The 24652-nt window shown below is 30.7% G+C and overlaps 1 protein-coding gene across 1 annotated transcript; it reads left to right on the top strand.

Annotated features, from left to right (window-relative positions):
- The first annotated feature begins 16903 nt into the window (after positions 1-16903).
- On the top strand, positions 16904-18295 carry LOC112512334 (geranylgeranyl pyrophosphate synthase, chloroplastic). Its single transcript, XM_025118222.1, has one exon. The coding sequence runs from the start codon at positions 17042-17044 to the stop codon at positions 18116-18118; it is 1077 nt and encodes a 358-aa protein (XP_024973990.1). The 5' UTR covers positions 16904-17041; the 3' UTR covers positions 18119-18295.
- Positions 18296-24652: the final 6357 nt, after the last annotated feature.

Genomic DNA, 24652 nt, shown 5'->3' on the forward strand with positions numbered 1-24652 from the left:
GGAATTCGTCAAAACAGCGATTCCTCCTCAGAAAGCAATTTGTTGGTTATCGGGTGTCTTTACTCTCCAACTAACCTATTTAAAGATCCGAATATTTATCCCCATGGACCCAATCGGGTCAAATCTTATTTGTTTATACAAATGTTGTTCTTTTTAATGAATAGTTAGCACTCATTTTTAGTTGTAAGCTTATTTAAAAATTTGACATACCGTCGCATTGCACAAGGACACAACTAGTATCAAAATAAATAAAATAAGATATTATTGTATGATTTGATTTGTTTAATTTTTTTAAAAAATAATCAAATTAAATATGATTTAATTTTACCATTTTATTGTAATGATGAAAAAGAAATGATTTTGATGTATTTAAAATTTTAATGTAAAAAATCAGATCATAAAACATATCTTATTTTATTTAGATCGAATAAAATAAAATATGATTTTATAATCTGATTTCTTTAAATTAAAAAAAAGTTAATTATGTTAAAGACAATTTAATTTTATTATTATTTTTCTATCATTGCATTAAATAAGTTTAGCATCGATATTATAACATCAAAATCATTGAAAACCATTAAAAAATGGATTCCAATTTTATCATCTTAAAATTAGGATTCCCAGTATTCATATTTTTTTTTTCATTCAAAAACACAAAAAATCAACTATTTTGATTTTAACCAAATGAATGATTCATAAATATTATCATTTTTGTAACTTAAAATTGAACAAATCTCTGTATAAACTTTAACCAGGTTTTCGTACCCAAATTGACAAAAATACTAAAACAATATAAATTAAATCCTATATAATATAATCAACATTTTTAATTTAAACAAATCAAACTATAAAATGATATCTTATTTTAGTTATTCTGATATTATAGAACCCTAGTAAAGAACATATCAAAGCAGGTAGATCAAATCCAGAATTTACTCTAAATTAAATGAACAATATTTTGAGTAAATTACGATTTTAGTCCCTATTAATTTAAATTTTCATCCATATATTTTACAAAATTGCGATTTTAGTCTTTATAGTTTGTAATTTATTGTTAATTTTCGTTCTTAAACTAATTCATACATTTAAGTACAAGGGACCAAAGATATAACGAATTATGCGTAAGTACAACTTATTAAAGCTCCACGTTTAAATTCGTGTAACTAACTATAGATAAACATAATCAAATACAGAATAAACATCTTATTTTAAATATAAAAAATCTAAAATATAATTAGGATAATCATTAAGTTTTAACAAAATACTTAATTATTATATTTTATAAAAAAATTATATTATTAAACCAAAAATAAAAAAAATGAATTACAGAAATCACATAAAATCACATAAAATCGCATAAAATCGTATAACAACACCGAGTCATCGACTGAGACAAATATAATAATAAAAGAAAACATTAAAATCGAGATGTATTTCATTGCATTACGCGACTACCCTTCTAATCTATACTATATTATAAAGCATTTGACAAAAACTCTTAAAAACCACTTTTTATGCGTAAAGTACTGTTTATTAATGCATATTACTTAAAACTCAAGATTACAAATAGATTATGCTTAAGTACAACTTATTAAAACTTCATATATGAATTCGTGTAACTAACACTGATAAACATAATCAAATACAGGATAAACATAATCAAATACATGATAAACATCTTATTTTAAATATAAAAAATCTAAAATATAATTAAAATAATCATTGAGTTCTAAAAGAATACTTGATTATTATCTTTATAAAATGTTATATTATTAAACCAAAAATAAATTATTTCATTATTAAACTTAAATTAAATTATAATAAAAAATAAATTAAAGAAATTACATAAAATATGAAACTTTTAAATAGTTGATTTGATATTAACATTGATATATTTTTTTTCAAAGTTTTATGATATCTTCAAATTTATATTTTATTCAAAAATAAAATCATTAATGCTTTCTTAAAAACACATAAAATCGTATTATAACATCGACAGAGACAAATAATAAAATAAAAAATTAAAATCGAAATGTATCTCATTGTATTACGCGAGTACCCTTCTAATATATTGAAATGAGTATTTTGTGAAATTAAAAGAACAAAAATTCACCTTGGGAGATGTGAAGAAGATGTAAAGGTATGAAAAGGTGAATGAACAAGTGAAAAGTGTCAAAAATATCTAGCAAACATGAAAAGAAAAGGTAATAATGTGCATTAGTAACTTATACTATATGATATTTTACTCTTTCCCTAGAACCACAGTTTGTATTCGACTTCCATATAAATTTAATACATAGAAATTTCATACTAATTCTCGCTGCTACCATCGTAGCAGCATGTATAAGGGCCGAAATAGGAGTCGGCCCTTCCATTGCATCAGGTAACCATACATGAAGGGGAAATTGTGCAGATTTAGCAATCGCACCAATTTGAATTGGTATTTTCTCCATTTCAATTATTGTGAAGAGCCATCTACAATCGTTAGTATTGGGCAGTTTATTTGTGAAAATGTATGTATAGCCAAAAAAAAGTATTAAGAGTTTTTAAGACTAAATACATAAAGTAGTAGTATTAAATGCATTATGAGTTGTTTTTAAGACTTTGTGCATAAATGTATAATACTCTGTGCATTACAAGTTGTTCTTATGACTTTTGATAAATTTGGTTTATAAAGTATTATAGATAATTATATATATATATATATATATATATATGTGTGTGTGTGTGTAATTTTTTTATTTTGACAAATCAAATACTGAAAAAATTAAATTCACAATAATAATAAAAAAAGCAGTCTCTAATTTAATTGAGACTAAACTAAATAATTGATTGTGTGTGATAAGCCAAGTTGGCATACAAGTGGCAATAGAGATGGGTGGGTGTGGGGTCTACCACGTCATGTTGCACACATGTGATGGACCCACCTCTTCGACATCAACACGTGCGACAACAGACCACCCATATAGCACGAGGGGAGAACAGTGGCCACAATTCTCTACGACCCGCACCTCCCCACCTCTCATGCTCTTCTTCATGGGACCCACTCATCCAACGGTGATGCAACTCCTAACTGTTGACCCATTACTTTCATTAACTGCTTCCATTGTCTACAACAATAAAAGATTGGTTACACACTCAAAATTCCATTATATGTTAAAATTGAGTAAACTACAAATTTGGTCCTTGTTGTTTGTTAAAAGTAATATTTTTTGTTGTTACAGTTTCGAAATTATAAGATGGTCATCATCAGGGACGGATGCAATAGTAAAAAAGAGGGGGGAAGGGACTCCAGTCAAAAACTTGAAAAAAAAATAGGTTAAAATTTAGGTTTTATATGATTTACCTTTTACTTCCCTCCATTACATGTTTCCACCGGCCCCCAACCCCACTCGAAACCGAACTCTAACCAAAAAAAGTCTGTTAAAATCAATCAAAAAAACCAAAAAAGTTATTCGAAATCGACAAAAACACTAAAAACTTCCTCGAAATCAACCAAAAAAACTTTAAAATTCCCTCGAAAATGTTGTAATTAGGTTAAAAACACATCGAATGATTTTGCGGGTCTTTAGTTTACTTTAAAGGTGACCCCACTGAACAAAAATTATGGATCCGCCACTGGTCATCATGGTTTGCAAAAACGTTTAGATTTAGTCTCTTTCTCTAACGATCGTTAAAAAATCATGTTAAATATGAGGCATTTTCGTTCTTTTAATTATCTTTTATCCAATCAAAATCATTTTCGTATGATTTTGGCCCATGTTGTTTTTGAATGGGTCAAAGACATAAAAAAAATAAAAATTTGACAAAAATGTCTGGAACCTTTTAACATTCATTAGAGGGGGGGATCACATCATGAGTTTTATAAACCACGATGACCATCTTATAATTTTGAAAATAAATGATTGAAAACTGTTACTTTTGACAAATTACAAGGACCAAATTTGATATATTTATGCTTCATTTTACTTCTCTTTTTATTAATTTTATTATATGTTTTTGTGTGGTTTTAAAGGAGTAAGGGATTTTTGTGTTTATTATCAGTCTTAAGTATCATTTCGATATATTATTAAAGCTCAAAGTTTATCTTGTATTTGAATATGTTTATCAGTTAGTTGTTATTAATCTTAAATGAATTTTTAAGTTGTAAACTTAAATTTTAAAATAACGATCAAGAGACACATCTGATAAGAAGAGTTAATTTCAATATGTTTTTATTCAAATCAAGACTAGTTCTCTTGTTATTCTTATGATTCATGGTTTTTTTTTATTAACCTAGATATCCAACTCGCTATGCGAGCCAACTAATCACAGGGTGACCACTTGCTTTGCAGATAGGCCGGAGTCACCGCATTTGGACCTCCGTGACCACAAGGGGATTTTTATTCCTTCTTAGATTTGAATCTGGGACCTCCTGATACTTTTGACCTTTGGAGTCAAGCTCAAACCAATCAAGCACCACCCTTGTGGTTATGATTCATGGTTTCTTATTATTTGGTGATATGCATATGTTACTCGGTAGGAAGGAGGGACGTAATGGTGTATTGGTGGCCACCATCGGGAAAATTAATACGATGTAATTGTCTCGAAACCTAACATCAAATGAGAAATCGGAGCTCTATAGGTCGAAACATTTGAGGATTCTTGTGCCACTAATTAAATATAATGTGAACAGATGTTTTAGAGTAAAAAGAAAGTTGAAAAAGATCGAATAACGATCTAATTCGGTAGAAAAATTGCTACCGACTTTGGGCGTCGCTCAGCGGAGCCAAAGGGTGGGATTCACGTCAGTTATAGTGGTCAACAAAGTGGACTGGGTCGGACTCTCAGGGTCCACGTATTATGGTAGCGGATCACAGCCGAAACAAGTACGACCCATGACCTAGTTCCGGTCCGGCTTGGAGCTATTGGGCTTGAGCAGATTACCAAGCCGCAATTGGACTATAGTTTTGTTTGGACTATTGTTTGGCCAGCAGAAGAACCCAAATGCCCAATATTCACTTAATTTGGGGTTTAAAGGTGATTAAATAATTGATAGGGATTATAGTTAATTAATTAATTAAATTGGTTTTCATGGTAGTTAAATTTAATCATTAATTAATAAGGGGTCGTTTACTAAACACTTACTTGGTAAGTGTTTAACGCATAAATTTTCTCATTGGATGAATATGAAAAGGGCCAAGAATCTTACCACGTAAGAGCGATTTTTCTGCGTATAAAAAGAATTCTAATTGGGGCTTTAACCCGGTAAGTGAGAATGATGACTCTTACCCGGTAAGTGAGAATGACAACTCTTACCCGGTAAGTGAGAATGACGACTCTTACCCAGGTAAGCATTTACCCAATAAATTGTTGTATTCGATATGTTTTGATATACTAAAATCTTACGCATCAAAATAAATTATAGTGTTGACTTCTATTGATAAGCGCTTACCGAGTATGCATTTAGGTAGACATCCCCTAAGTTATATTTATGAATTACTTTTCCAAGAGAGTATTTTTATTAGATCACTTTAATTTAAATGAGATACATACCAAGTATTATATATATATATATATATATATATATATAATTGCATAGAATTGGGTTCACGTGAGACCAAAGGTTTTTTGTGAGACCCGCAAGACCAATTTATGTTCATTGATCAACTTTATAAGCTAATAATCTAATAGTCTAAAATTGCACAGTGACAATTTTGTGATTATTGAGAAGTCTTGTGGCAATTTTATGATTATTAATGTTGAGATTGTAGATCCAATCCAATGGTTGAGAATTGGTCTTACGAGTCTCACGAAAACCCCTTGGTCTCACATGATCCCATATTATAAGAAATGTTTTGTTATAGGGTTAAAAAACACCTTTATTTTATAAAAATATGAGAATATTATTTAATCCATAATAAGATTTAGAATAAATGAAAAGAAATTAGTATTTATCAACAATAATCTGTTATCTTAAATTTGTATGTAATATCTTAATATTGTTAGTATATCCAAACTTCTTATACCGATGTTTTCGTTGTCGATAATGATATGATAATATTGTGATAAATTGATAATGATGTGATTTTGTCGTCGATAATAATGTGAGAATATTTTGATAAGTCGAAGACTTTTTATGATATAATTTATATATGATAATGATATGATTTTGTTATGATAATAATGTTATTTTGCTGTGATAAATCGAAAAACAGTGATGATCACGTCCACAAGTGTCGACTACGTATGTTCATTATGTGATTTTTAGTTTTCCCTAAATTTACCTTTATATTTCTTCGATATTCCTAAAAAGAGTAAATATTTATTTAATATTTTACTGTTCCCTTAATTCTTTTAAAACTGTGATTTAAACATAATGTTGTGCTTACAAGTATTTTCATATCTGCGCAAATCACATGTATTCTTGTTTGAACTCTTCCTTATAAGAATATCATCATAAATCATAGGGAAAAGTTCATAAACCCAACAAACTATTCCATTTTCAATGATTAAATACCTGAATATTTTTTTGAATGAAAAAACCATTAAACTTTTTTTTTATTTTGAATGATCAAGTCCCTGAAATATTTTTTTTGAATGAAAAAAACATTAAGACTTTCTTATTTTGAATGAACAAGTCTCTAAACTCTTTTTCAATAAATTAAACCATCGAACTTTTAAAAAATTGGTTATTTACATATTTTTAACTCAACAAGCTACTTATAATCGGTTATCTTTTGATTCTCCTTTTGGTAGATAAAAAATAGATCAAAAAGAGGGAAATTGATAATAGGGGCCAACAACTTATTAGGTGAGGAGGGTGTGCGAGTTTATTTGTTATTTTTGCCGTATATAAATATTATATACTTCAAAAAAAAAAAAAACTTGTTAGGTGATATGGAGAACGAACAATGTTGGAGCAATGAGAAGTAGCGTGAGGGAGTGATACCGTTGTTTGCGAGCGGTTTTAATGGCATAAGGTTTGAGAACGGTAAAACAGATTTAGGTTTATTTTTACTTTAAAACCTTAATAGATAGTTACAGGTAGCTTTTAGAAAAAGATGTAGGTAGCCAATTTTATAGAAGTTCGATGGTTTATTTATTCTAAAAAAAGAACTGGTATTTTACTAGATTTATTTATAATAAATAAATAACTATATATATATATATATATATTTTGATGAAAATACTATGTTAATCAGTATATTATTGATCATTTTGTAACAAACTATGATCTTTTCAAAATTCTCCGATTAGTCCTCAAAGAGGACACTTTTAAGAAAAAAAAACTAAGTATTTGTAAATTTCGTAACATTTATATTTTTATTAGTATCTAGTATTTAATTTAGTACAGAGTTTTTTTACTGATATCAACAAAAGGAAAAACGAATAACAAGTTTATTTAAAATACGAAAAATTTGATGATTAAAGAAACTGCAATGATTGAAACCAACAGCTTTGTTTAGTTTTATTTATTTAAAACTCGTCTGTATCTATACTACTTTATAAATGCAAAACAAGAGGCTATTAAGCTCCATTTTTCGGTCAAAGTGGGTGTTGCATTGAAAAAGTGTGTGTTTATAGTGACGTTGGGGGTTGCCTTGATCTGGATCATGGTCCTTATAAAGAACACATTTATCTCACCCATTTCGCAAAGAACAACAAAAAGGGTTGTTGGGTTTGATAGAGGATCGAGCACAACCACAAAACAAAAAAGGGGTCGATTTGTGTAAGTTTCAAGGCTAAAAGGTTCGTTTCGTTTGTACCAAGATGTCCTAATCAAGTGTCTGCTGGAAGACAAGATTTTACAACACCAGATCTGTTGGTCATTGAGACAGAGAATACACAAATATTTGATAGGATTATTCACAATTCGATCATCTATGAAGGTAATATTCAATATCTATTTCAAAGATGCAAAGAATATTGAAAATCCATGCTTTTTTTTTATTAACCTGAATATCCAACCCGTTATGTAAGTCGACTAATCCCGGGACGACCACCTGCTTTGCAGATAGCCCGGAGTCACCGCATTTGAACCTCCATTGACACAAGGGGATTTTTATTCTTACTTGGATTTGAACCTGAAATCTTCTGATACTTTTGATATTTAGAGTCAAACTCAAACCAATCAGGCACCACCCTTGTAGTTGAAAATCCATGCTATTGCCAACACCAATTGTGCATTTTGTTATTTTGAACTTCAATCTTGGATTGCCTAAATCATTCAAATGTGTTGCTGTGGGATTTTAACACAAATGTATGAATAATTTATTAAATGAGATTTTGGCTAAAATCAGTAGTCTGATCATTTATTAATATTGATTTAGTTTTTTATTTTTTAAAATTATGTTCCATTTTTTTAATAAATTTGACATTAATATATATTTACAAATATAAAAATGCAAAATATAATTTTATATTACAATACAATAAAATAATATCATTGTTCGTTTAAAAGTTCTTGAAGTTGATGCTTGTACTATCTTTTTCTTGTTTATTTCATTATCGTGGTATCCATTTCCATCAATTTGATGATCATTTTTCGATTTTCTTGTTTGATCTTTAGTTTTTTGTTTTTTTTATTAACCTGAATATCCAACCCGCTATGCGAGTAGACTAATCCTATATTAACCACCTGCTTTGCATATAGCCCGGAGTCACTGATTTGAACCTCTGTGGCCATAAGATGATTTTTATTCCTCCTTCGAATTATTGAATACAAAACATTTTATAAAATAAAATAAAGCATATTATCTAATTAATTTATTTTACTTTACAATAGTTATTTAATTAATAAGTTATTTGGTTTTATGTTATATTAAAGAAATATTTAATTAAAGTTTTATTGTTATTTGATTAAAATATAGTTTCGTAAGATGATGTGTCACTTAAGAAATTGATAAGAAAATCATTATAGTCGAGGGTAATTTCTAGATAATTTATAAAACTGACATGACACTTGAGAAATTGTGTTTGAATTGTATTGTAATGGATGGTATGTAGCACCCCCATCCCGCTTGGCCGAAGGATGGTGTGTTACGAAGGAAAATATAACAAGATAAATAGCTAATATACACGGGAAAACCAGAGCTACTATGAATATCCATCAAAATAAAGGTGTGGTAGACCAAAAATTAAGACGCCATGGATAAAATTACAATATATACAGAAACAAAAACTATTATATTATCCAAGGTCGTCTTCAAAATAGTCATATTCCATCGCTCTCAGTCCCGTGATAATCCCACCTATGATCCTATACCTGCGGAGGACAAAACAAACCTCGGTTGAGCCAAATGCTCAGTGAGCGAATAATTAAAATAACAAAGATCGCAAGTATATAATCGAGTTAATAAAAGATAATAATTATAAGGAATTCGAAAACAGAACATGAAGTGATCGACTAATAATTGATATGACACGTTCATACTGAAAGAATTAAAATAATATGATCAAGTCAAGAATTGAGAGTAAATAAGAAAATCAATTGGGTTCGAGGGTTGTACGACCACTCGAACAATGGAAAATGAGTGTAGGGCAATACACTCAATTCCCTTCCGGTAATCGGTATTCGGCTCTCGAATACGACTCTCGATAACGGTTCATAGAATCGATCCATTCGCTCTCAAATTGGCCGGTACCAGGCCATACTCACTTATTGACGTTGGGGTATAATAGCGAGGATGTCATGACAATTTATAGCCGCCATGGAGGCGTCACAACATCATTGCCCTCGATGTCGTTCCTTAAAGCACAAAATGCTCAAATCATCAAAAACATGTCAATTTAATGTGAAAAGGGTAATCCCAGAAAATATGTGATAAATGTTTAATAGAGAATGAGATAAATAATATACCTCGATACTAGACTAGTAGCTAGAGTTACAAGGATTGGATATCCGTACCTTAGACGGTAATCGATGAAGTAAGCATGTAGCTCCTATCCCCTTGTCAATGCTCCTTTCTTATTCTAACATCGGTCCTGAATAAGTTTACACGTGATTGTGACTGATTGGTACAAGATATACGGATGTTACAATCCTCAAAGCACAAAGTACAAGCAAAAAATAATGCTTCTAAATCCCCTGCACCTGACAGCTTTGAACCAACTTGATTTTGATCATTTTTATCGTACTTAGAGACGCATTCAGGTGTTAATGTCTAACTAAAAGTTGTAGGCTTATTACTTAGGGTTCCAATCAATTTGTATTCATTCCATTTGGATCAAAAACCTATTTTATATGATTTTTTTTTAAAACGATGTGCAGATAGGGCTGTAAACGAACCGAACGAACATGAACGAAGGCTTGTTCATGTTCGTTCGTTTAACTTAACCGAACAAACGAACGAACACGAACGGTAAACGAACGAAAATATTTGTGTTCGTGTTCGTTCGTTTAGAAATCAGCTGTGTTCGTGTTCGTTTATGTTCGTTCGTTAACATGTTAAACGAACGTAAACGAACGAACATAAACGAACGAGCTAAACGAACATAAACGAATGGGTTAAACGAACATAAATAAATATTATTTGAATTCAAAGTAAATAAATAAAAGATTATATATTAAATTTAATATATAAACGAACATAAACGAACGAATATAAACGAACGTAAACGAACGGTAAATGAACGAACGGTAAATGAACGAACGTTCACGAACATAAATGAACGAACGAGGCTCTTGTTCATGTTCGTTCGTTTAACTAAACGAACAAAAAAAATTGTTCATGTTCGTTCATTTATTAAATAAACGAACATAAACGAACTTCCCGCCGAACGGTTCACGAACGGTTCACGAACGGTTCGCTGAACGTTCGGTTCGTTTACAGCCCTAATCCCCTTTTTGCACAGGACCAGATACAAAAACTCACTTTTTTGAGCATTATGGAGGTAAAATCAGGTCTAGACATAACACAAAGTTGTAGTAGACACAGATACCTTTCCAACCATATATGGCACACCTCAATCGGATCAACCAGTGATTTTATATGAATTATTAAACAACCAGCAGTACTATGATTCCTATGCACAACTCAAAGCAGTCCCTTTTTATATAAATTTGACACTAAAACCATCAATAATCAACTATCTAGCTTTACCATATTGCAAATGAACGATTAAAACTTAAAATTTAACTTCTTTAACCAACAATCACATAGAAATAACATCATTTAACAAAGGTTTCGCTTACTAATCAAAACCTTATGAACCCTAACATGAACCTTCCCAACTTTAACACAAATCAACAATTTAGACCACAAACCTTGAAATTTACAGGTTCATACCTTGATTCTTTACATTCTCTTCAATCGATTAGCTTCAAATCTTCAAAATATCACCAAATTAGTAGATGCATGAGAAGGTTATAACCAAATCTAGGGTTTATGTGTAGAGATAATTTTTTTTTGTAAGGGTGTCTGGGCCAAAGGCCGACTAATCCCCTGCAAATTTGGAGGCTAAACATGACCCCACTTAAATGTCGCCAACACTCCCCTCCCAGGGCTCGAACTCGGGTTCATGACTATGCCATACCCAAGCCTTTACCACTAGGCTGGAAGGTCTTTGAGGGATATTTGGCTGAAATTAAGAGGTTTAAATAGTTGGTACAAGAATTCTCACTTAACAAATAATATCCCTCATCAATTGTCTAATTCAATATTAGTCCTACATGGATTTTTCTTAACACATCTAATGTTTAAGGGTTTTTAATTGCAAGTAATAAACTTACAAATGTTCAAACAAATTAATTAAAGTTACACTGTTTAATATTCAATACACAAATAAATACAAACACTAATAAGAAAAATAAAATTAGTTGGTACCATAGTATGTGACTTTCAATACCGTACACCAATCAAGTTTGCATAATTATACAATACTACTAACTGACTGTAATTATTTTCAGTTATACTAATAGCAGTTTAATTGGTATGATTTATACATATTTTAACTGATCTGATTCGATAAAAAATAATACCCTTAACTACAAATGCTCTCTTATTTAACCACATCTAATAACTTTTGTATCTGTATGATTTTTATATCAATTTAATATCAACCAAACGTCTCGTGTTATGTCCCTTTCTTTTTTGCATTGTATATTTAACCGAATTTAGAACGTTTTTAGCACATACACATTCAACTTTCTTATTTTCAGATAAATAAATTCTAGGTTAATTACACGTTTTTGTTCATGTCATTTAGTCCGTATATAATTTTCTTGAAGAAGTTATCGAAGTTCTATAAATTGGTTGGATAAAAAAACTAGATGTAACCGTATAAAAATGTTTTAAAATACAAAAAAGACCTAAATCGATGTTACCGTCTCTCAGATGCTACTTAAAGATTTGATGATTTATCTTTTCAAAAAAAATGTTCATGATTTAATCATTCAATTTTAAATCAATAGAATAGTTTAAAGACTTGATCATTTAAAACAAGAAAATTCGTTAGGGGTTTTTTAGAACTTTTTTCTTTTCTTTTTGATGTTTTGGGTCCCTTTTTTAACTTGTTAAAGTTAACTCAGTTAGTTTTAAGGTATCTTAGGGGCTGTTTACCTAAATATTTACCAGGTAAGTGCTTAACGTTAGGAATTAACACTATAATTTATTATATTGGGTAAGATTGTAGTACATCAAAACGTATCATATGCAACAATTTATCTTGTAAGCGCTTGCCCGGGTAAGAGTCGTTACCCTCACTTACCGGTAGAGATAGCCAAAAACCGGTCCCGGGCCGGTCCCAATCGGTCCTCACCATTCTCATAACCGGCCATAACCGGTCCCGGTGAACCGGTCCCGGTCTCGGTCCCGGTCCCGGTCGAAAATGATTGGACCGGTATAGGTACTTTATAACTGGTTATGGGCCGCTGGTCCCGGTCCCGGTCCCAACCGGTCCCAACCGGTCCTTCATTAAAAAAATAAGATTTTTTATTATATATTTTTAATGATATATATTTTTAATACATTATAAAATTTACAATTGGGTCACTCAAATACACTTTAAAAATGCGTTTTAATATAATTAAAATTACGTTTTCTTATAAAAATACATTATAAAATTATTTAAAAATACATTTATCTATAAAATTAATTGAATTTTTGGGCCGGGCCGGGCCGGTCCATAGTCGGTCCCATAACCGGTCCCGGTCCCACGAAACTACCAAAAACCTCAAGCGGTCCCGGTTTTCGGTCCCATAACCGGTCCTTACCGGTTCCGGTCCCGGGCCGGGCCGGGCTCGGCTCATTTGGCCATCTCTACTTACCGGGTAAGACTCTCCATCCTTATCATCGCTCTTACCGGGTAAGATTCTTGGCCCTTACCATATTCATCCGGTGAGGAAAATTACCCGGTAAATACTTACTGGGTAAGCGTTTAGTAAACGGCCATTTAGTCTTTTTATCATTTTATTTTAATTAAAAAATTAAATTAAATTATTATTTATGTATCTATATATATATATATATATATATATATATATATATATATATATATATATATATATATATATGCCAGCGAGTTTCAACATAAGTTGTCTTTGACCCATCAATAAGCTTTTTTGCATTTTTAGGGCTTCAGCATTTTAAGTTCTAACTCAGCGGCTGGTGATGATTTGTAACGATATACAAAACCTATAATTCAATTTGACGACACACGATGTTAATACGTGTAAACCACATATACAAAACCTATAATTCACTGCAAATTCTGATATATTATTGTATTTCATGTATAGAAAATGCATAAGAACGTTTCAACACGTATGTTTTTTTTCTTTCTAAATTTAGAGATTTTCCCATTCTTTTTTTTTTCTAAATTTAGAGATTTGAGATTTCTACATTTTCTTCCCACCAATAAAATTAAGACACATAAGACTTTTATTTGTTTTAAATTTGTTTAATTAATGTCTACTTTTTATCACTAATTAGAGGGTGTTTGAGATTGCTTATAAAAACAACTTATTGACTTATTCCTGTGTGACACCGATAATAAGCACTTTTGAGTGTTTGGATAAACAACTTATACATGTGTCAAACCGGTAATAAGAAGTTTTTGAAGAAATTGAATCATTCTAACTTATAATAAGTTGTTAAGAATTTTTGTAAAAAAACATAAGTTGTTTCAAATAAGCAAATCCCAAACACCCCTATGTGTATAGATATTATTAATACTTGAGATATTTAAGTATATATTTCTTAAATAAACTAAAAAGGTAATATATTAATTCTATTTTTGACACCTAATAAAAATATTTTAATTAAATTTTTTAGAAGAAATATTTAATTAAAATTAGTTACCTAGTATATCAATTACCTAATATGCATCATATTCTAAATACGTTTGTGAATCAAAGTGTATCATAGTAATAACATTCACAATGTTTCACGTGTATCACAATGTATTTTCTTTGTTTTATGAAATGTATCATGGTGTACATTTTCGTTATTTTAATTGTTTTACAAATGGTATCATATTGTGCATCTTGTATGTATATATGGGTATCACGGTGAATATCATTTGTAGATATCACAATGTGTATCTTGTATTGAAATAAGGTTCATCGGAATAAGTTTTGCCGAATAAAATTCGTCAGATAGAGAAAAAGATTCACCGGAGAGATAAAAGAGGAGAAATAAGAGAAAATATTTATAAAATCCCTAAAATACCATTAATTAATATTTTAAGTTAAAATTATCAAAATTATTAATTTTCTAATTTAACCTTTGATTTGTGGTTGAGATTGGATCTCATGATTACCACAACCAGTTCTCATTTGATTAGGGTATTATTCAAATCAAAATTACAAAAACAAATCGTCAGAATCAATTTTTATAAGTTGTTTTTATGTTGTAAAATAATGTATGTGAAAAATAAAATGTTGTTTAACGTAATTAGTTTTATTATTATTTTTTTATTTCACATTGTGAAACAACACTTTATGTAGCTCTTTTTCATGTATCTCATCACAGTATATATAAAACAACATGCGAAAGTTGTTTTTCACGATCCTCAAAGTTTTTGTAGCTCTTTTTTGTTAAGAGAATCTCCAGTAGATTATCTCAAATAAAGAAAGGGGTTTTATTCTCAACGTTGCTCCAACAGATTCTCTATAAAATAAAGAAAACATGAAAAAAAAAACTTCAAATTTAAAGAATTTTCTAAAACTTGAAGAAGAGAGAGAAATGATTATTTTATTCAATGCTACCGATATGATATTATAAGTCATGTATCACAGTAATATTCTACTGACTTGTTTCTTTTTAATATTTATTAATTATAGTTTAATCAATAATATATTTTGATTTTTAAATTTTTATTTATCTTATTTTCAATTTTGCAAATATATAATATGGATGGACATGCAAAAATTGATTGCATTAATTCGTCTAATTTTAACAATCTTAGTAACTCGTCCACGTCTCCACGGTCCATCGTCGCTCCTTAATGGCCAATTTGTATTAGATTACTAGTGAATGTTTGTAAAAATGGTAATTTTTATTTTGAACATGCTCTAATAGAGCCCTGTTTTAGTTGGTTTTTCATTGCAAAAATCGTTATTGTGAATGTGCCAAAAAATATAAATGCATTTTCTCTTAACGGAAGCCGAAAAGAATACCAACTGTGATGATTAACAGTACGCTTACGCTTCGTACACTCGTTTGAATGCCCCATAAGACAGTTTTCATTCACAAGTGAATCAAACATCAAAAAAAAAAAGACAAACCTCCGGTTAATGGTTCCCTTTCTTTGAAATTCATACTAACAAGAACAAATTAAGCTGCAAGAGCATCTTTGCATTCTTTGGAAAAAGTATAAATCCAAGCTGCCCACCAAAATCCCAAATCAAAACACAATGCAAAACCTGAAGAAACCAGAGCAAATTGCAAAATGGATCATCAAGAAAACCATGAACCAACCAGAAACGAAAAAACTGAAAATACCCATAAAACAATAGTTGATTATATGGATGGTACTCACAAAAAGATGAATCTTTTTTGTTCTCTTGGGCTTTCTTCTAAGGGGCAAAACAAGCAATTAAACATAAAGATGAATAAAAAGAGTTGCAGTGGATACAAAATATGGTTTTGTGACTTCATTCTTATAGTAAGCTGAATTCCACACAAGAAAAGACCAATTCAAATACCCACAAAATCCATGTGATCCATCCCACAATTTCCTTCACAGAATACTTTGATATCAGGCAATTGAACCAATCATGTGCCTAACTTTTGCCAAATTAACATGCAACGATTGGGTTTCCTAAGCACCCATCAATGAAAAAAAGACCAAAAAGACAACACTACATTTCTAAAATATAAGAAAACCCCAATGGACATGAAGTTACTTAACCCTAATTTTGAATGTTAAAAAATTCTCCAAGATAAAACAGCCACTAACCCTAATGGGTATATGAAAATTTGGATGTTACCTGGAGATGGATTGAACGATGGAAGATTGAAGAAGACATGAAACCTCGTTTTAATATATTGTGATGATGATTCGAGTGAATCGTCATCTGAATCGTCGTATTGGGAGCGACGACTTGTCTGAATCGTCGTCTTGGGAAGGGGAGCGATGGAAGCAGCGTCGTCTTGGGGAGGGTAGCTGGAGCGAAGGAAGAGGCATGGTATCCTGGAGCGAAGAAAGAGGCATAGTATTTGGTTGAAAAGTAATGTAGAATAGATAAGGGTATTTTGGTCATATAATATTTTAAGACTTTAAGACATTTGTTAAATTTGTTTAATAAGGTAGTATAGATTATAATATATATAATTAATAATATTTTAAATTGTTTGATTAAAAAATATAAAAATTAGTTTGATTTTTTCTTCTATTTCGGCCTATAAATACCATAAGATTCCATTACTTGATTAGAACAAATTTTGGCACTCAAAGACAAGTTTCTTGTCCTTTTTAACATTGCATCATCCAACTCACAATCTTATCATTCACAACCCAACAACACTCTTTATTTCAGGTAAGCTCCGACCACCACCACCACCGCCGCCGATTTCCTCCAGTTTTGAGCAAAACCCATCTCTAAAATCATCGAAAAATGAGTATTGTAAATCTCACAACATTGTTCTATGGAGCACCCATTGGAACCAGACCTATAGCCTTTCGTTACCCGATCCGATATACTCAACCCGTTTATTCATCCTCTTCATCTTCGATCTCTGCGATTTTGACCAAAGAACAGCAATCGAAGCTACCAGCTGACAAAATGAAAGAAACCCAGTTGGAATTCCAGTTTGATTTCAAGTCTTACATGGTGGAAAAAGCTAATTCGGTGAATCAAGCCCTAGACGCCGCCGTTTCACTCAAGGAACCGGTAAAGATCCATGAATCCATGCGGTACTCCCTCCTCGCCGGCGGGAAACGCATCCGACCGATGCTGTGTATCGCCGCCTGCGAAATCGTCGGAGGCGACCAGTTAACCGCCATGCCCTCCGCCTGCGCTGTTGAGATGATTCACACCATGTCTTTAATGCACGACGACCTCCCTTGCATGGATAACGACGACTTCCGCCGTGGAAAGCCCACCAACCACATGGTGTACGGCGAAGACATCGCTGTTCTCGCCGGCGACGCCTTACTCTCATTCTCCTTCGAACACATCGCCACCGCCACCAAAAACGTGTCACCCGACCGGATTCTCCGAGCCGTCGCCGAACTCGCGAAGTGTGTCGGCTCCGAAGGCCTCGTCGCCGGTCAGGTTGTCGATATTTGCTCCGAAGGTGCCGACGTCGGATTAGAGCACCTCGAGTTCATCCATTTACACAAGACGGCGGCGTTGCTGGAAGCTTCCGTCGTCCTCGGCGCCATTATGGGCGGCGGCTCCGACGAAGAAATCGAAAAACTCCGAACATTTGCTCGATCGATCGGACTTTTGTTTCAGGTGGTGGATGACATTCTTGACGTGACAAAATCTTCAGAAGAATTGGGGAAAACCGCCGGAAAAGATTTGGTGGCTGACAAAACCACATATCCAAAGTTATTGGGGATCGAGAAATCAAGAGAATTTGCAGAGAAATTGAACAAGGAGGCACGACAACAGTTGTCGGAATTCGATCATCGGAAAGCTGCTCCTTTAATTGCTCTTGCTGATTACATTGCTTATAGGCAAAATTGATCCATTTTTCCATCACCCATTTTATAAAACTTCTAGAATTTACAATTTTATATAGTTATATCTATCTATCTATTTATCTATCTATCTGTCTATTTGATGATTTACTGAACCCCTTATTCATGTCGTTAATCTGTGGATTCTTGTTTTTTGTTTCGAATTATGTGTATGTTTGTTTCAGTATCGTATTTCTCATTTACTTTGTTATTTGTGTTATTTTGTCGTTTGTTTGACCAGCTTTGTTAGTTTCATATAGATATGGAATATGTTATTGGTTGTCAATAGATAACGAACTGGATATCCAGATTAATAAAAAAAAATGGATATTATAATATTTTAAGGTTTTTAAATGATGATTTACCGGACCCTTTTCTGATAACGTTAATTTTCGGATTTTTGTCAAGGATTTTATATATGTTTGTTTCAGTATCGTATTTCTCATTTACTTTCTTATGTGTCTTATTTTGTCGTTTATTTGAACGATTTTGTTGGTTATACATAGACAAAACATCGAATATGCCAATGGTCGTTAAATACAATGATATACGATATATGGATTGTGTGATGATTTTGACATACATTTAAATATGAATATTTTAGCCACAACAGTGGTGTCTGATTGGTTTGAACTTGGCTCCAAAATGTCGAAAATAACAAGAAGTCACATATTCAAATCCAAAGAGGAATAAAAATTTCTTGTGGTCACGAAGGTTCAAATGCGGTGACTCCAAGCTATCTGCAAAGCAAGTGGTCATTCTGAAATTAGTCGGCTCGCATAGCAGATTGAATATCCAAATTAATAAAAAAATATGAATATTTTTTACATTTATATTTTTTCATGTATCAACAAATGTTTTATAAGGGAGAATTAAAAATAAAAAATTTGAAAGAAAAAAAAAAATAAGCATCAACAATAACAGTTTTTCTATTTTTAAAGATTATAAAATCAATCATATCATTAAAATATTTAATAAAATTAATAAAATATTATTTCTTTTTTTTTCTCTCTCTTTAATAAAAATTATTTCTATTTTTGGTAAAAAAAAAATAATACCCATTTTTTTTTCCTCTTTTAAGTTTGGATGATCTCATCTTACTTTTTCCATGTTTCAAGTAAAAAGTTTAGATTTGGACATATCCAACAAAATCTAGAAAATAAATATCATACAAATTTTTGTGTTTTTGGATAACTTATTTCTTAAACAGATTTTCAAAAAACGAGAGCATAATACTAGAATACAGATTTAATTCTCGTGTCGTATTTGAATCTCGTCTTTAATTTTAAAGCTATGTCATCCTAAGGTGCTGTTAAATGGATGGATCTTATCAACATCCATGAATGATCGGATCACCCCTATAATATACAAAGAAAAACTCCAGATATTTGAGATTTTTAAAATAATAATATGAAAATAAACAATTTTTTTTTCCAGATTTGAAGAACTATAATAAATGCATACCTGAAAGAAGAACAAACTTTATTATATTTCCAACAATAAAAACCATAAAATTAAATACTTATAAATATTATAATGAATACTGTAATTTGCAAAATTACTAAAATTGAATGAATTAGTTTTGAAGATTTTGATTTTTAATCATTTATTTTGGGAAAATTTTGAAGAATCCACTAAAAATATTTTTAAAATAATAAAAAAAATCTATTTTTTTATTCTAAATAATCTGTTTTTGGAAATGCTCTGAAATTGATTTTTTTAAATTATATTTAAATAAATTTTATTGAACATATTTAATAAATTTTAGTAAAAAATATTTAAGTAGACCTTTGGCATTCGACCTATCAATTTATGATTTAGTTGGTTATACTACAACAAAATCGGATTTATAGAACATTCCCAATTTCTAAGTGTTCTAATAGACTTTTTTATAAGACTTAGTTTATAGGACCAAAAAAATAAAACATTCTATCTAAAGACATTGTAATAAGTTTATATGACGTTTTTTAACGTCGTAATAAGTTTTTTAGAACACTTTTAATATAAAACGTCTCATTAACAACTTTATAGGACACTATTTGAAAAACTGTCCTATAAAAACAAATGTCCTATAAAAAGTTGAGTTTATATGACACTTTTTCAAAAGTGTTCTATAAAGTTGTTAATTCGACACTTTGTAATAAAAAATGTCCTAAAAAACTTGTTAAGACGTTCAAGAGCGTCATATAAACTTATTACAACACCTTTAGATAGAACGCTTTATATTTTGGTTCTATAAATTAAGTCCTATAAAATGGTCTATTGGGACACTTAAATATTGGGGGTGTCCTATAAACTCAATTTTGTTGTAGTGTTAAGGAAAGGAAAAGAAAACAAACTGGATATGAAAAATATATGAAAATTAGGTATGAAACACAATAATCATTAACCCAATTGAAATCAAGGTTTTAAATAGAATGAGACGTGACCGTTTGTTTTTAATAAAAAAGCTTTTAATGTCCTCTTAAGTCTGAATCGGTCAGACATAAGATGATTCAGTGGGTTTGTTTTTTTTTTCAATTAAGAGCTTAAAAGCTTTTATTAGGTCTGAAAATTTCAGTGGTTGCAAAACCTCTTATTACCTCTTATTTCAAATCGTCGCCTACCTACTCTGATCTCTTTGCGCTCGATTTCTATGGATCAACTCTTCTGTCTCGATCTCTTATCTCTCAACTCTGTCAACTGTCGATCCATATCAACTCTCGATCTCTCATCTTCAAACTTCATATTTCAGACGCAAAAAACAAATAGTCTGACTGATTCAGATTTCAGACTTCAGCACCACCTCTTAAAAATCAGAAGTGAATTCAGACTTCATACTTCAGCACCTCTTAAAAAACAAACGCGTAGTGTTACGGTAAGGTTAAATCTTAAGTCTGAAAGTCACGGTGAGGTTGTAACAATTTTCAAAACGGTTTTTCATATACATAAATATATGCTTTTCACTATTAATCAGTGAATTCTTTATAATAAACAATTTAAATTAAGTTATATATTAAAAATGATAAACAAAACGTTAAAAGTATATGTAAAATCAAATATCATGTAACAAACGCCATGAAATGCCTTAGGCTTAACGTGACTTGAGACGTAAGCCTTAGACCATGATGCACCATGACGGCTGTTGCGACGAACCTTTTTGAACAATGAATAAGATGTAGATTCGAACGAAATTAAAAAAAACCCGATGTGATTAAAAAAATACATTACACTATAGGTTTGACATGTTGTCAAAGAGTTGAACAATGGTTTTTTTCGTGTTGTTAAAGAGTTGAACAATGAAAATAGATGGCGAGTGCCCGATCGAATTGATCGGGTCATGTAGGAACAAGGTTCAAGTCTACCGGTCTGTCCGGATGCCTCAGCTGCATACATCACTGCACTTCCACTTGACATCTATCGTAATGATAAACGGCTCGTCTCGCCGTGACCTTCTCTTGAATTCTCAAAACTTCAGTCGCTCCATCCCCACAGGAGCAGAGAATCCGTCGCTGTCTCGACTGTGCTACTGGAGGCTCCGGCTTACTATTATATTATTATTTTAATTAATTTAATGAAAATCAAATGACTTTGTTCTAGTCAAAGAACGAGATATATTTCGATTGTCTGCGCAAACTCAATCTAACGTTTACGTAAATTTGTAATAAATTATTGAATTAAGTACAAATTTAATCCCTATAATTTATCATAAATAACAATTTTTTTTCTACTGTATCAAAATTATAAGATGTCTTTTATGATTTGCAAAAACATCTGGATTTGGTCCCATTTTCTAATAGCCTTAAAAATTTCGTTAAATGACAGGGTTTTTTTTAATCTTTTAATAGATTCTTTTGTCTTTTATTCGATTAAAATCAATTTTCAATAAAATGATGAAAATACCATTCATTTAACATAATTATTAATAACCCTTTAAAGGAAATGATATAATCTGGACATTTTTACAAACCATGATTGTAATTTTATAATTTTGAAACTACAGAAAACAAAAAAGTATTATATCTGACAAACTCTGTGGACCAAATTTGTATTTTACTCTAAATTATATTTTATAAGATTAAAATGATCATTTAATATGTCTATTCAAAAATGTAGTTTACGGGTCAACACTTTGACTTGAAATAAGATGCCAAAGTCAATGAACACGAGTTTTGTTATTTCATGAGTCGATATGTGGAAAAGTACGATATGTACAACACATAGGTTTGGGTTCTCATGAAACTGTTCAGTTCTCATAAGTTGATGCAGACTTAAAAGCGAGGATACAATTTGACTTAAACTGTTGGTTAGTTCTTTGTTTTTTATAAGATCATGTGTGTTCGAGTCTTTTATTGCAAAAATATTCTAAAACCAAATAAATATAAAATTTAAGGTTAAAAATTAAGAAAAAATGACACAAACAAAGAAAATTTGTGTTATCAATGTAATTTTAAAATATATATGGTTGCACACAACAAAATGATAGAAAGATAAGATGGCATCTTTGATGACCCTAATTTTTTTTACATTACGACAGAGGCAGACACCAATGTATGCACTGATGTGGGCCCACCACTGTTCATGAGACATGTGAGACTACTGTGATGGTTTAATGTGTGTTTCCTGTAAATTGTTGGTGTGTTTTTCCTATAAAGGTTTGTTACATTTTTTCATGTGAAAGTTGGATCATGTAATTTTTTCAGTGTGTTTTATTATGAATGTTTTTTGTGAAGGTTTGGCGAGGTCAACTCATCCAAGGCTAGAAGTGGTTCAGAAAAACCTAAGTAGTCTTACATGATCTCAAATCAACACACATATTTCATACTTGAAAATTATAGTTATATATATATATATATATATATATTTGTGTGTGTACGTACTAAGGTTTTTCATGCAAAGGCCGTGAAGAAGACTAAATAATGCCTCCGTTATATGAAAACTACAAACGAAACATATTATTTTTAAAGTATTTGGAACCTAATCAAGCTAGGTGGTCCGTCCCCACCCCGATTTTTGTTATTGTCCGTGAACGATAATTTGTTTTCCATACAAATATCTTATAACGTGTTTGCTTATGAACGATTTTAAGTTGTTCCGACAAAAGTCTTCATTTATACCATTACACGTTTTACATATAGACATGTATGTTTTCAAATTGAACTCGTGGAATACTATTAGTTCATGTCACATCGAATTTGTAAATTGCTCGGTTCGAGTTGTGTGTAGCGGTAAGACTGCTCCTGTGAACTTAATCAACAACGAAAAATTATCGTAATTAAGAAAATCAAATATTTAAGAGAAAAAAGAAATTCATTAACAAATTAAAATTTTGAGTGAATTGAATTTTAGGTTCCTTTGGTTTACACCATATTTTGGATTCCGTCAGAAACAATTACACTTCCAATTTATGTGATTAGCATTTTGTTTTGGATATGTTATTGCGGTGACATTCGTATTTGTTGTAATCGACTTTTTAATAAACTAGTTGTGTATCCGTGCAATACGGTGGAAGCCGTGAATTTTAGCGATTTTGAAGTTTCACTGGTTTTATTAGAGAAGATTTAACAATGATATAAGTTACACTTAATTGGTCTTTACATATTAATACAATTTTAATAAATAAGAGTTATGGTTCCAATTACAGTCTATCGATGAAAAAAATTGTATGACAGTTTAAAATCCAATATATATATATATATATATATATAAACGATTCCACAAATGTGTTCGATTTACACCAAGAGCAAAGAATCAAGAGATCGAGAGCGAGACTGAGAATTCTAGAGCAATTGAATAAGAGATGAATGAGAGAACTTTTAATAACTCATGGTGAATATCAGTTTGAATCTCATCTTAGGGGATGAGGAGAAGACATAGAGGTATGAGAGGGTGAATGCATGAGTGAAATATGTCAAAAGTATTTTGGGAACATGAAAAAAAAAGGTAATTATATGCATTGGTAACTTGTACTATATGTTATTTTAATTGTAGATTAATAGATTTTAATACTGAATGCATAAAATAGTAATATTTAATGCATTATGAGTTGGTTTTAAGACTTTTAAAACTCTATGCATAAATGTATAGTACTTTGTACATTAAAAATTATTTTTAATACTTTTGATAAATCTGTTTTATAAGATAGTATAGATAAGTTAAATGTTTAATGAGTTATTAATAAGATGCATAAATTACTAAATTACCCCTATGAAGTGGAAATGATTTTGATAATTTATGACTATTTATTTATGTAGGACTTGAAATGTTGAATTTCCAAATTGTTTATCAAATATTAGTTGAATGTTATTTTATGTAAAAATTGCAAAATTTAGTATTTGATGAGAGAGTTGAAATTTGATTTGTAATATGTAAGATGGATGTGAATAAAGTCACCCATGTCATAAGAAATATATTTATTGAATTATAAAATAATTTCTCAAAAAGAACCCAATCTCAAGAACACGATGGTGGTTGTATTAACTAATAACCCACGTTCACACCATGTTGAGATATATATATATATATATATATATATATATATATATATATATATATATATATA

This window comes from Cynara cardunculus (genome assembly GCF_001531365.2).
Source record: "Cynara cardunculus var. scolymus isolate 2C chromosome LG 5, CcrdV1, whole genome shotgun sequence".
NCBI lineage: Eukaryota > Viridiplantae > Streptophyta > Magnoliopsida > Asterales > Asteraceae > Cynara > Cynara cardunculus.

What these genes read in the sequence shown, in the direction of transcription:
- LOC112512334 (XM_025118222.1), top strand. Translation starts at nt 17,042, where the DNA reads ATGAGTATTGTAAATCTCACAACATTGTTCTATGGAGCACCCATTGGA.